General features: G+C 23.7%; 2 protein-coding genes across 5 annotated transcripts in view; both read right to left on the bottom strand.

The window, feature by feature from the left end:
- Window positions 1-732: 732 nt before the first annotated feature.
- On the bottom strand, window positions 733-7,843 carry LOC126897446 (probable methylmalonate-semialdehyde dehydrogenase [acylating], mitochondrial). Of its 2 annotated transcripts, XM_050671043.1 has the most exons (12): window positions 7,626-7,843; window positions 7,451-7,500; window positions 5,466-5,594; window positions 5,258-5,407; window positions 3,818-3,896; window positions 2,498-2,697; window positions 2,270-2,437; window positions 1,895-2,141; window positions 1,639-1,820; window positions 1,399-1,578; window positions 1,235-1,333; window positions 733-1,160 (listed from the first exon to the last, which is right to left on the bottom strand). In XM_050671043.1, exons 2-12 carry the CDS (start codon window positions 7,472-7,474, stop codon window positions 1,059-1,061), a joined length of 1,560 nt encoding a protein of 519 aa, XP_050527000.1. In that variant the 5' UTR covers window positions 7,475-7,500; window positions 7,626-7,843; the 3' UTR covers window positions 733-1,058. The 2 variants fall into 2 exon arrangements, with proteins under 2 accessions (XP_050527000.1, XP_050526993.1); XM_050671036.1 differs by lacking the exons at window positions 7,451-7,500; window positions 7,626-7,843 and adding an exon at window positions 5,745-5,877.
- A 2,039-nt stretch (window positions 7,844-9,882) lies between these two features.
- Window positions 9,883-14,103, bottom strand: part of LOC126897565 (protein KTI12 homolog) — a 6,553-nt gene continuing 2,332 nt past the window's right edge. Inside the window, exons 3-7 of one of the 3 annotated variants that reach the window (XM_050671271.1) lie at window positions 12,705-12,757; window positions 12,020-12,203; window positions 11,852-11,963; window positions 11,214-11,276; window positions 9,912-10,382 (exon numbers count right to left, since the gene is read on the bottom strand). In XM_050671271.1, the coding sequence (XP_050527228.1) occupies window positions 10,158-10,382; window positions 11,214-11,276; window positions 11,852-11,963; window positions 12,020-12,203; window positions 12,705-12,757 (637 nt within the window). In that variant the 3' untranslated portion in view covers window positions 9,912-10,157. Of the gene's footprint in view, window positions 10,383-11,213; window positions 11,277-11,851; window positions 11,964-12,019; window positions 12,204-12,704; window positions 12,758-14,103 lie in introns of all 3 variants that reach the window. The other 2 variants (XM_050671281.1, XM_050671289.1) reach the window with 2 other exon arrangements.

Below are 14,103 nucleotides of genomic sequence, written 5' to 3'. Positions count from 1 at the left end.
TGAAAACAATTAATTCTTCAACATTCAACAAAATGAAAGGAAGTTAAAATGATGGAACAAAATTAAAAAATTATTCCATGTTTTAATCTATCTTCTTAACTTTTGTCAACTCTATAATTAAAGGATTAATAATCAAGATTATTTCTAAGATAAAAAACGGATAAATAAATTGAAGTTAAATCGTATTACATCTCTACCGCAATCACATAACATTCAATCAAGAAATATATACTTAATAAGCCTAATTTAAGCAACAGTTTTTTTTATGAGTAATCAGTAAAAATACGAACATCTTAAAAGTTAATAAAAATCCAAGACATTGAAAATGTAGAGTATTAAAACATTTTTATTAAAAGTTATTAATAATTTTAAAAGGCTTTTTAAAATCAACTCAAATTTTCAACATTTTGAAAATTCTTGTTTTATAATAAAAATAACACTATTTAGGGTGTTTGATTTGACATTGATAACTCGATTTCTATTAAAATAATAATTCTATTGCAAATTAAAACTATTAATGAATATTATTAATTGATAACAACTTATGAATCTGTATTATAGAAATTATTAATATTAAAAATATAGACAGTAATCGTGGCGCGAATAATGAAAATTTTTCAAAAATACATTTACAGCCACTTAGGTATTATAATATTAACGACTTCTAAGATCTTGGTTCATAAATTATTAGTTTATATCGTATTTACAATAAAAATTATTAAATATAAATAATTATGATATGAAAAATAAAAATATGTTTATTATTAAAGAAAAAATCGAACAATAAATTAATCATCTTGTATACATACAGAATGATTTCATGCAAAAATACAATTTTCACATCCCGACTTTTATATACTACCGCACACATAAAATAAAAATAATAACTCTAGATTCATTTTCAGTTTTACTAAAATTAATATTTAAATCAAGATTTTAACACTACATTAATTTAAAAATAATAATTTTATTAAAAGTAATATAACAATAACAAATTCAAAAAATTTAATTGAAAAAAAATATACAGACATATGATGTTAAATACTATACTATACATTTTAGTTTATTACAGGCATAGATACAGCTGCTTTTGTATCAGTAGCATCTGATTCTCTCCATAGTTGAGTAACTGTTTTTAGTTCAGTATAAAAATGATAGCCCTGAGAAATAGTTTTCACAATATGTAAAAGAAATGTACAAATTTAAATTAAAATAGCTTAGTAAAAATAACTACCTGTTTTCCATAAAAATGGTTTTGACCTAAAAATGAGGCTCTTGTTCCAGTAAAAGAAAACATTGGTAATGGTACTGGAATTGGAACATTTATACCAACCTAAAAAACAATAACTATTGAAAATCTATAAAAGTTAAAAATATTAACGCAATTTATTATAATACATTTCCACATTGAACTTCATGGGTAAATTTTCTGGCAGTTGCTCCATTTGTAGTAAAAATAGCAGTACCATTTCCATATGGGTTAGAATTAATAATATTTAAAGCTTCATCTAATGTATTAGCAGTTAAACAAATTAGTACTGGTCCAAAAATTTCTTGTGTGTAGCATTTCATATGAGGCTGAAAAAATAATATTGTAATCATCTGTATTTCATCAATTACAAATAAATTAATAAATACTTTGACATCTGTTAAAATGGTTGGACCAACAAAATTGCCTTTTTCATATCCAGGAACGCTAATATTTCTTCCATCTAATAGTAACTTAGCCCCTTCATTAATACCTGATTGAATTAAATCATGAATTTTTTTTTTTGCTTCAGGCGATATTACTGGGCCAACATCAGTATTTGGAACATGACCTACATATTAAAATTAACTACATAGTAAATAGTTCAACTCTTGACTAACTAATAAATAATTACATTTTATATACCTGCATTTACTTGTAAAGCTTTAGCACGTTCTTTTAATTCAGGAAGCCAATTTTTTGCTTCTCCTACAAATATAGCTGTACTTAATGCCATACAACGTTGACCAGCAGCACCAAAAGCAGCTCCAACAAGAGAATTTAGCATACTAGTTTTGTTTGCATCAGACATAATTACACCATGATTTTTAGCACCCATATTACTTTGTACTCTTTTACCATTTTTTGATCCTCGGCTGAATATATGCTCTCCCTAGACGTTTTAGTAAAATAAATTTTAGATCACACTATTTGAATATTTTGACATGAAAATCAAAGTTCCATAATTTTTCATTTATAGAATGAAATTATTTAGTAAAAGTATATTAATTTAATTATTACTGCTGTATTTGCTCCAACAAATGAAATAGCTTTAATAGCAGGTGCATCACAAATAAAATTGACTGTGTTCACACTACCATGAATGACATTTACAACTCCAGGTGGACAACCAGCTTCAGATAACATCTCTACAAGCATCATGCAATTTCCTGGAACTCTTTCAGATGGCTAAAATGAATTATTTTAATATTATAAAAAATATTTTAATGTGAAAATACAAACTCATACTTTAATAACAAAGACATTTCCACAAGATATTGACACAGGAAACATCCATAAAGGTATCATAGCTGGAAAATTAAATGGAGCAATACCAGCCGTTACTCCAAGTGGTTCTCGATATGAATGTATATCCATATCAGTAGCAACTTGTGGTAAAGATTCACCCATAATAGAACTTGTAAAATTACAGCAGTTTTCAACAACCTCTGAAATATAGGATAAAGTAAATTACTCTTCAATAACATTTTAATTTAAAAAAAATTAACATAAATTAGTACAAATTCATATACTTCCCTGCGGACAGGAGATAAGAATACTTCATAACTTTAGTAGGAAGCGACTAAAGAGGTTGTGTCAGGTTGACAGCCGGCGTAAAAATCTTTGTCAAAAAAAGTATGAGGAATCCTGAACAAAACTTAGACAGATTGTCCCATCTCAGATGTACGCGGGAACAATAGAAAGCAGTTAAAAACGGAGAAAGCCAATGGAATAAAGTGTTTGATACTAACCGGACAACTTGTGCAGTAGCTGTTTCACCAGTCATGTGTACAAGTCTACCCAACGCTTGTAGTATCAACAGTGTAGGGACATCACCACTTAACTCTAGGCTGGACTCATGTATAAAGGAGAAAGATAGATACAAAGTAAGAATAGGTACTTGGAATGTTGAAACATTAACTGTTAGTAGTAGAGAATTAGTAAAAGTATTGAAGAGGAGAAAAGTTAACATTTGTTGTGTGCAGGAAACTAAGTGGAAAGTAGATGTAAGACACAGGATTAAGTGCGGGTGGTTGAAGTGGAGAGAAGCATCTGGTGTCTTATGTGATAAAAGAATTCCAATGAGGCTGAAAGGTAAGTTCTATAAGGCTATAGTAAGACCAGCTATGATATATGGTTCAGAGTGATGGGCAGTTGACAAGAAAGTAGAGCAGAGAATAAGTGTAACAGAGATGAGAATGCTTATATAGATGAGTGGAGTGACTAGAGAAGATAGGATAAAGAACGAGCATATAAGAGGGAGTATAGGTGTAGAGTCAATCGTGGATAAGATGAGAGAAAATAGACTTAGATGGTTTGGTCATGTTATGAGGAGAGAAGAATCGGAAGCTGTAAGACACTTGTAGCAATGAATGTTGAAGGAAGAAGAGGTAGAGGAAAACCAAAAGAGATGGAGAGATGTTATTGAATGCGATATGAGGACTACTGATGTGAGAGTAAAGGATGTGGAAATCATGTCAAGTGGAAGTTTAGGCCGACTTCAAGTAGTTGGAATTAAGACGAAGAAGAAGAAGAAGAGTACAAATTCATATACATTCAAATACTTACGAAGACCTCGTGTCACATCACCTTCAGCATCAATTAATGTTTTTCCTTGTTCTTTAGTAATATTTTCTGCTAATTTTTTCTAGAAAAAAAGATAAATTAACTAATTATATTTATAAGAATAAATTACTTTTAACATTCCCTCTTACAATTTTCTCATTATGATACAGTGGCATAACCAGGGTTTCCTAATAAAAGGAGTATAGTAACAAATTCCTCTTTTTATAATGAGATTTTTTTTTTTTGTTAATTACTTCATTTTGAAGAGAAAAATGTATCCCCTGTAACTCACCTTGACTATCTCACTGATTTATGGGACAGAAAAACAGAACTGAACTTAAATTTTGTACCACAAAATTATGACAAGTTACCAATAATGCTAAATAGACCTACTAAATTATCCCATATTTACTAAAATTACAAGTATACACATGATAAATAAAATTCAGGATTTTACAAACAATAATTTTCAATTGAAAAAGGTTATCTTTTTTTTAACTTTTTCATTTTATTTTAACCAGGACCTTAAATTGAAATCTTGTTTTTTAGTTTTTATTTTTATATACAGGTTTTAATAGATTCTAGTGTTTTAGGAGTTGAGATCTTTTTAAGATTTTAGGGTGCATTTCAAACTTAGCTAAATTTAATTATTAGTAATCATTTTTTTTTCACAATAAAAAATAAATACAAACTTTAATTAATAAATAATGTATATATGTAGAGAATAGAACAAGTTTAATTGATAACTCCTATAATATATTGTAATTGTATCAATGCAATTAATAATTTGTTGTAATTTTTTAAAATGATTAAAAACAAATAATAAAAATATGATTATAACACAGATTTTTAACATAAGAATCCATAAATTATACATAAAAAAAAATTACAATAAAATATTAGTTTTATAAAAAGGTATAAGAATTGGCAGTTTCCATTTAAAAAAATTAAGTTAACGCCCTTTAAAGTTATAAGGGACGATTCTAAAAAATAATTATCAGCTAATAAATGAAAACATATATGCAACTAAAAGAGAACGAACATTTTTTTCATTGTTGTGTTTATTTTGATGTAATCGAGTGTATTATTATAAACCCATCATCCCTGTATAATATTAATGAGTTTTTTTTTGGGTAAATCCAAATAATAAATAAAGGTTTCACTAGTGTTTATAGGTTTAAGTGCTATTTGGTTCATGACCCCAACTTCAACTTAAGAAAAAAAATACTAATACTTCTAGAATAAACAATACAATAGTATGGTTCACATGAAATTTTTTTTTAAATATTAACAATTACAAATATCTTAATTGGATTGTGGAATATACTTATATTTTAGATATTTTCAGTCATATTTTGCTCAATATAAATTAATAATAAATTTCTGAATTAATTAATTGGATTGATATAATAAATTAAAGTTGTTAAACTATCTAAAACTAACCATGTTACTTTTAATAATTTCTTGATAACGAAACATAATTTGTTGTCTTCTCATAACGGAAGTTTTTGACCAAGTTTTAAAAGATGCTTTAGCTGACTCTACTGCATGTTCCATTTCATCTTGTGTACACTTAGGAACTCTAGATATTACCTATATTTTAATGAATTAAATTATAATTTTATTTTTAATATTAAGTGTCATAATTTACTTCATTAGTAGCGGGATTATGAACATCAATCCACTCATTTGTTTTTGATTCAACAAATTTGCCATCTATGTACATAGGAATATTTGGAATAGAACAGTTCAATCTAACTGCTTGTTGAAAAATATTTTTCTTAAAAAAAAAAAAATTAATTAATTAATATACATAACAAGATTTTGATAGAAATTTAAATTTCAAAAAAAATATAATATAATATTTTAATATTTAATTTTTTTTTTTTTTTTAAGTAAAATGAATAATAGCAAAAATTATTCAAGAAACCTCTTCATTTAAAGAGACTACATAGCTCAATATGTGAAAAAGGCTTCTCTGTTTTTTTGGTGATAAAAAATAACTAAATGTCTCAAATGCATAAGAAAAATGTAACATTAAAAACAAATTATTATTTATAGTGAAATATAGGTTAAAATTTAACAAACAAACAAAACTGACATATAAAACTTAAATAATATTGAACTGAATTTTTTTTAATTTAAATCAAAATGTTACTATAATGGTTATCAACTATTTTTGCACAATTAAGTTGTTGCAAATAATATTTTTTTCACAATTTAGACATATTGCTCAACCCTTATACAATAGAAGAATCATTATTTTGATTAATTATTATAACTTTTAATAATATTTGATTTTATTGACGTAAATGAACTTTGACCTCAGATAAGCATATGCTAATAAAGAAAGTAAACACATTGATTAAAGATAAAAGTGAATAACAATAAAAATAAATGCATGTATACACTTTAAAAATACAGAAGCATGAAATTACTATTAATGTCTTTAGAATATATTATACTTTTTAATTAATGACATCCAATCATTAATTTTACGTACATACTAAACAGCAATAGATGGTATACAAAGAACATAGAGCCAGTTTTTATTATTTATAAGTTATTTATAAATTTTATTATAACATTTCCTATCATATTTAGCAGAATCAATGTCATTTTCATGAGTAATTTGGTTATTATTTATTGTAATTTTATTGTCAATTTTGTCTAATAAAACACTAGGAACTTGATCAAGCACACTAACTAGGAACATCTCCATAACACATTTTTTAATTTTCTTACAATAGTATTTGAAATAATTAATATTTTATAAAAAATATATTTTCAATGCTTGTTAAAATTTTGAGTATTTAAACAATTATTGACTTAATAAGAAAAATCAAAAAGTCATATAAAAATAATTCAAACACTTCAATAATATCAGATTAATAAAAGTATTTATAAGCTAATTATTTTAAATTAGATATAGAGTAAAATTATTTCAAAAATAGAAAATTTAATTTTACAATTTTATATAATTAATTTCAGAGTGTAAAATTTTACTTTCTGAAACTGAAAATATTTAAGAGGAACCATATTCCAAAAAAGAAATATATTTTTTTACAAACAATATTGTTTTTATACAATATTCAAGAAACTATTATTCCATCATATAATCAAGATGAAAATTACACTTCTTTTTTATGTACAATGATTCATTAAGTCATAAATTTTCATAAAAATTATTAAAAAAATTTTTATTTTCTTAAAGAAAAAATTTGTTTGATTGAAAAAATTTTACAATAATATATAGTTGAATGATTTTTTTTTTTAGCATGAATACATTTTACCATCCCACTGAGAAATTTTTTTTAAAACGAGCGTTTTTCATTGCTTTTTTTAAGTATTTGAAAAATGTCATCTTAAAAGATAAAAAACCTAAACTTTATTTTTTTTAATGGGAGTCTACTTTTAGTTTTTGAAAAAAAAATTGTCAAACGCTTGTATTATAACTTTTTATCTGATGGACCATTCATTCGTTACAGCATTTTAAAACATAGATTGGATATATAGTATAGGTGAAGTACACATACATTAGTAGGAGTTGTATCCAGCAGCTACGTCTTATCCTTAATAAATTATCATGTATACATTAATGTATTAAAAAATTTAATTTTAAATCAGAAATTTTACCTTTAATATGTTTCCTCGAAACATTTTATTGAAAAATAAAAATCTTGAACCTATCAAAAACAATAACAAATACTATTATTAGAATTCAGATTATTTTTAATGAATATTAAATAACTTCACTATTTGAAAATATCAAATTTTAAATAAATTATAAAATATTTTAAATATCACGTACAATATTATTGTCAATATACTTCTGACTACAGACCACCGAATCATTAAACAGAAACCGGCTTAAAACGATTAGATAATAAACACTTGTTGCGGATATCAAAAATTATAAGGTAAGCAGATAGGGTACATAAACATACAATAGTATTTCTATGGTAGGGTATGAATATGAGCCATCAATATTGAATATCATTGGTTAATTAAATACTATATAAAAACTTTAGCGTTTATTGTGGTCGAATATAACGAACTAAAATTGTAAATTTTACAAGTCAAATATACTTTAAAACTTACTACAACATAGCTAAATAATTTTTTATACTTTATCAGTACCAAATCTTTTTTAATCATTAATTTGTATTTTTAACTTATTGATATTCTATATTTCAATTTGAATAATTACAATATTTTAAAATTTAATCAAAGGTTATAGAGCATAATTTGAATTATGTATTATGCAATGAACAAACTATAACATGTAAACTAATATTATAAAAAATAAAAAGTTGAGTACAATAGAGATCTAATAAAGTGAAGTTGAGGCACTTTTTAGATTGGTATTGATTGATATCTGACAGTGATTTAAATCACAATCGTAAAACGTTTCGGTGCGTATTTGAATCATTAAAAATAATTTAATATATCATTATAAAATTACATAGTTTTTTACTTAGATATTAATTACTCAAAGTATAAGCCACAGGATCATTTTTAATAATGTATTACATCAAATTACCTTTTATTTGAAATAATTTAGAGTAATGTAAGCATTCCATTATTATGTAATTATAACAAAATCAGCTGATTTTACTAAACAATTTACGATTTTTGGCTTTAATGTCCAATAACTCCCAGAAATCAATAATTTTTCTTATTTCATCTTGAAGTATGATGTATTAGTTTTAAATTAATGTATATTTTTAGAACATTTTAGAAATAAATTTAATATCATTTTTTAATACCCACAGTATCCTTGTTAATGACCGTATTCTCAGAAAAAAGTATGTTTATGACAATGCAAATGTTTGAAATGTTACCAATAAAAATTTTGCGATAATGTGTCCAGTTTTCAAAGTAGTTTCAATATACTGTGAAAGTTAAAAATATCAACACTGTTCTAAGACAATATAATTTTTTTAAGCATTTCTATTTATTCCTAGGATTGAGGGGAGTTTTTCTAAATTATAGTGCTGATAGCTTTAACTAGACACATTTTGTGATCTTATGATATATCGTTAACAAAATCGACTAGTAGGAGCTGGTTTAATGGTGTATATGGACAAAAAAAATATATGGCCGAATAAAACCAATAGATTCTCTGCTACGCATCGTAGCTAATAAGGCATATAATATGATAATAAATTAAACAGAATAACATCCAGGAATCATTAAAAAACCTCTTTCAATAACTTAAACAGTAGTTTAAAAGGATTAATCCTCTTTACCTATGTTAAACACTAATGATGGGGAACGATATATTTTTTTACAGCGATATTATTTGTATTTAGCGATAACAACATTGTTTTTATTGTAACATTGTTATTAAAAAATAATTTTTATTAATTTAAAAGCTACAGTGAAAAAAAATTAATAGTAATGATTAGATGGATAATTAGATTGGCTTCTATATGAGATATTAATCAGAAATATATAAAATACTAAATCAGCAAAATAAATTGAATACACAAAAAAGTTGGAGTGAACCACCCTGAATAACATTGTTTTTTAATTTTCTCTTTAAATATACATCCTAGAAAGTTAATTAATAGCTCATCAGATAAAATTTGTTGAAAAAATAATAAAAGTAAATTTTTAAAAATTAAAAAAATTTGATTAAATTTTAATAGCTAAAAACATATTTTATCAAATTTTTTTTTTGCTATCTCGTTCCCCAAAAATAGGAGAATAGATTTTGTACTTTATGATCTTATAAAAATTGCATTATTTGATAATTACTAGTAAAAAAAACCATGTTTCTTTGATTGTCTTATTTTAAATAAAATGCTTATATATTTAGAAAAAAGTTGAAAAATTGAGACAAATGTTACATTGCACAAAAATGTCTTAAGAAAAATATTAAGTTAGAAATAAATATTGATTTATTACCTTTAATTAAAACCTAAACCGACAGCTAAAACCTTGCATTCAACTTCATTATGTGGTAATTATGATGTTACCATTACTATATAATTTAGGATTTATAAATAGATAAAAACCTAAAACTCTGAAACTAAACCTATATTACAGGAAAAAAAAGTACAATCATATTGCCAAAAAGAACATATTTCAGTTCATCTTTATCATTTTATAAATATAATAATGGATCTTTTACATGTTAGGGAAATTCAAGGAGTCACTATTCATCTAGTAGTAATGAACCCCATAAATTATTTTATATTATGTAAACTTTTGATTAAAAACATTGATTTTTGCGAAAAATAATAACAAATTATCCTGGGACAAATGTTATTTCAATAAATGAAACCCAATTTTCGTTTGTTTCAATTTATTTGAAAAAAAAAAAATACATATGATATTAACAAGTTAAAGTGTTATTGAGGAATTGAATAAATAAATTGACAATATTTTTTGTATCATCAGTTGAAGGATGACTTTTGGCATAAGATAAGAACTGTCTTCTAGATTTGGCTAATTGTATTAATGTTAAATTATTGTCAAGTTTATTCAAAAATTTCCCATTGTAATTTGGTATTTCAATATTTACACCTTCAATTCCTTGCTTCTTTAGCTGTATTATCGACTAAAAAAATATAGCACAAAAAACATTAACATATATACTATAGACAAAATACTACTAAAATTTTAAAAGTTATAATATTTAATAATTTAACGGAAAATTATTAAAATTTAGATTTTAACAATATATAATTAAGATCAAATTCCAAACCTACATACAAATTAGGGTATGAATATTTGAAACTTTGATTATAAGAAAAAACCTACATGAATACTTTACAGATAAAAAATCAATCAAGTTATAATGTGTAAAAATACTTCCATGAAAATAAATACCCCAAGATGATTTTATAAGAAAACTAAAAAGTACAGAGTAAAGAATGGGTATATAAGAAATATTAACATATTTATATTTTTATTAATACAAACAATAACTAAGAAAAAGTAACAAATCAATTAACATATGGCAATTGAATTTATAAATAATAATAAGTTAAATTTTTAGCTTAATATTTTATTTTATTAATAAAATTAAAAGTAATGGACTTGCTATAACTTCAAGGACAATAAAGAAAGAAAGTTTGACATGTAAAAAATGTTTATATCAAATATTCTTAAAAATATGTTACACAATAAGTATTTAATATTTTAAAATAAAATTAATAAAAATAAGAAAATTTAATTCCTTACTTCATAATTTTTATTTCAAGAGTAAAGTTTTTTGGTCTTGTCAAACAAATATTTTATATAAAATTTGTAATCATGAAATTGGGAATAATTATGTTGAGTTATAGAAAAGTGAGTAAAATATTAGTTAAATATTACTTTAATAATAATTTCAAATATTCTGGTGTTATTAGAATTCATAATTTTTTAAACTTACAAAAAAACTTACATTTATGACATCCTGTGTTGTTTTATCCAAATCATATAAAAATGAAGATGAACTTAAAGGTGTCTACAAAAAAATGTTGTCCATGAGAAAAATTAATTTATTATGCACATAAATTTTAATGCGTGGTCAAGTCATTATTTATTTTTGGTTTACTAAGAATCTCACATTATGTATAAAATATCCATTTTTCCACTATGATCATTTAATATTTCCTCTAGATGAGAAAAATTTATTTTTATTTTGTAATTCTTATTTATAAATAAAGAAAATGTTAAAAGTACCCACTTAAAATAATTAAGAGCAAATTAAAAATTATACTTATTATAATAAAAAAAAATAACTTTATAAGTTTCCAAGCCAAAGTGATGATAATATCATTAACTTTAAGTTGCTTAAGTTGCTAATAAAACTTAAACTTTGCAAAAAGTATTTTACACAATAAATCAAATGATTTTATAATACTGTTATCACCTGAATTATATTCGGGTGATACTAGTATTAAAAAAAAAGCCAAGAACTCTAAAACAAACTTTCAAAGCTTTGAAAAATATAATGAGATTTATATTTTACTATATCTATCATACTTAATTATTAGAAGCAAAAATGTCTGAGAAAATAAAAAATATATGTTGACTTACATTTATAGTTGCTAAATTAGGTTTTGGGTCAGGGACTTCGAAAATAGCTTTTCTGATATCTTCTGCTGGTAATTTATCAGTTAACTGTAAATTTATTAAAGGTGAATCCCACCTAAAAAAATTAAATTATTTAATGAATTAAAACTAACATAACAGTGATAACTTTACCTATTTGAATGATTTGGTTCCTCATATCTCATTAGAAGATCATCAAAAGAGCTTTTAAGATACCTATCACTTTCAGGTCTATTTTCATTAAGCTGCCAAGCTCGTGCAGGAGAAATATCACAAACCACCAAACACTGAGGAGTACTAAGACTTTTAGAAGAACAATATAGTTCATATCTAAATCCTATAAAAAACAAAAATATAGTTACTTTAATTTAAAACTGAAGTTATGCCCCATACCAGTTCCAGAGGAGTCTACAATTAAATTTTAATTTGTATTTTGACTTCAATAATAATTTTATTTTTAAAATATTAAAATTAACTTTATCATAAATCAAGAGAAAAAATTAAATACATTACAAAATATAATTTATAATTTTGATTATTAATAGTAGCAAAGTCAGAAACTATTTTATCATGAATAGATAATATTGCTTTTTATAGAAAATTATTTTCCTTACAACGCTAAATAAAAATTTAAATGAACAAAAAAAAATAAGTCTAAACAATTTTTTTTAGCTGTATCGTTAAAAAAGTCATATAAGACTAAAAACCCAAACATTGATTTTATTTCGGGGAGGGATGACAATCCCAAATCTCTTCTGGTTGCAACAATGAATACAAAAAATAATTCTTTTTACTTATAATTTAACTAAAATATTATTTAAATTATCAAAGAACAAACCTTTAATAAAATTTCCTGAATCTAATATTACAACATTATCCTTTGTTAATTTTCTGCAAAAAGAATAAGTATATAAACAAAGTTTACATACTAGTAAAATAGAACTAAACAAAAATGTGTAAAACTTCTGATTTACTCAATATTTTATATTTATTTTTATAATTTTTACATTGTCACACTTTATTCAAAACATGTCTATTCTACTACAAAACTTTTTTTATTATCCATAAATAACTGAATTGTACTATGCTGGATATTCTTTTTCTCTTTGAGATTGTTCACATGAATATCTTGTCTTACTATATCAATATTGTTCAATGAAACATAAAAAACTGTATCTTATTAAAACTATCACCACTATAATTAAAAAATTTTTCTCTCGACTATTAAGGTGTTAACCTTAAAAACATACAATTATTGACCATGATCAATCTTGATATTTTAAACCACAAAAAATTGCATATTTTGGGAACATCATCAGCACTAAACATATATATATATTTATGTGCTTAGCACTATCATATGTGTTACCAAAATTTGTATATGTGATCTTATATTTTTGTGGATTTTTGAATTAAATATTTTTTTGTTATAAATTAATATTTTAAATATATTGTTATTTAATATTAACCTTAACTAATCCATTATTTTTATAAATTTAGAACCCGTCTTAAAATGTTTTATAATATACATTTTCTTTAGATTTTAAAATTTTTATTATACTCTTATCTTTTATTTTAAACAAAAAAACTACAAACGTAGAATAACATCCATTAATACTATATTAAAGTTTACACTATGTAGTTAAAGTTGAAAAAAAAATATATCTGACAATTTGATTTTTAATAGTAAGTTCATTAAATTCAAATAAATTTAAGTCAAAATGATTTTTAATATTTTATTATTGTAGAGAAACCAGCATCATTGAAATTAAATTAATAAACTATACTTTAAAAAATAAAATAAACTTCTAAATAAGTTATAGGTAATTTAAGTATAAAATCATACTACATTTTTAAAATAAATGTTAATTTTTTAATTTTGTTATTTAAAAATGTTTATATCTTACAAGTTGATTTTGAAAATTAGTAAGATAATTACCTTTTAATGGACTTACTATTTTTGAAAATCAAATAATTTAACTGTGTTCAATTAACATTTGAGAAAATGTCTATACAGCTACATTTCAACCATATAAAGTTTTTATTGTTTGTATCTTCAAGTATATATAGTGTTAAATTTCAATATATATTAGTCCTAAATATGCCAGATCTTTACTACACTACGTGCCAACAGTATTTAACTTTTTATTTTCAAAATAATCAATTTTAGCTTCGATGCAAAGCTGAGAAGGTATTGGTCTTACTATGATATGTTTTTTTTTTTTTTTTTTTTTTTT

The sequence above is a fragment of the Daktulosphaira vitifoliae genome, unplaced genomic scaffold, assembly GCF_025091365.1.
Source record: "Daktulosphaira vitifoliae isolate Bord-2020 unplaced genomic scaffold, ASM2509136v1 Scaffold_1, whole genome shotgun sequence".
Taxonomy (NCBI): Eukaryota; Metazoa; Arthropoda; class Insecta; order Hemiptera; family Phylloxeridae; genus Daktulosphaira; species Daktulosphaira vitifoliae.
This window is presented reverse-complemented; position numbering and strand designations above follow the sequence as displayed.

Bases quoted from the DNA above. Each gene is read 5' to 3' on its own strand.
- LOC126897446 (XM_050671036.1), bottom strand. From the start codon at position 5,852: ATGTTACATTTTTCTTATGCATTTGAGACATTTAGTTATTTTTTATCA. The intron at 5,408-5,465 runs GTAAATTATGAC...ATTAAAATATAG, and splicing joins ATAATCCCGCTACTAATGAA to GTAATATCTAGAGTTCCTAA. The intron at 1,334-1,398 runs GTATTATAATAA...ATTGTTTTTTAG, and splicing joins ATGAAGTTCAATGTGGAAAT to GTTGGTATAAATGTTCCAAT.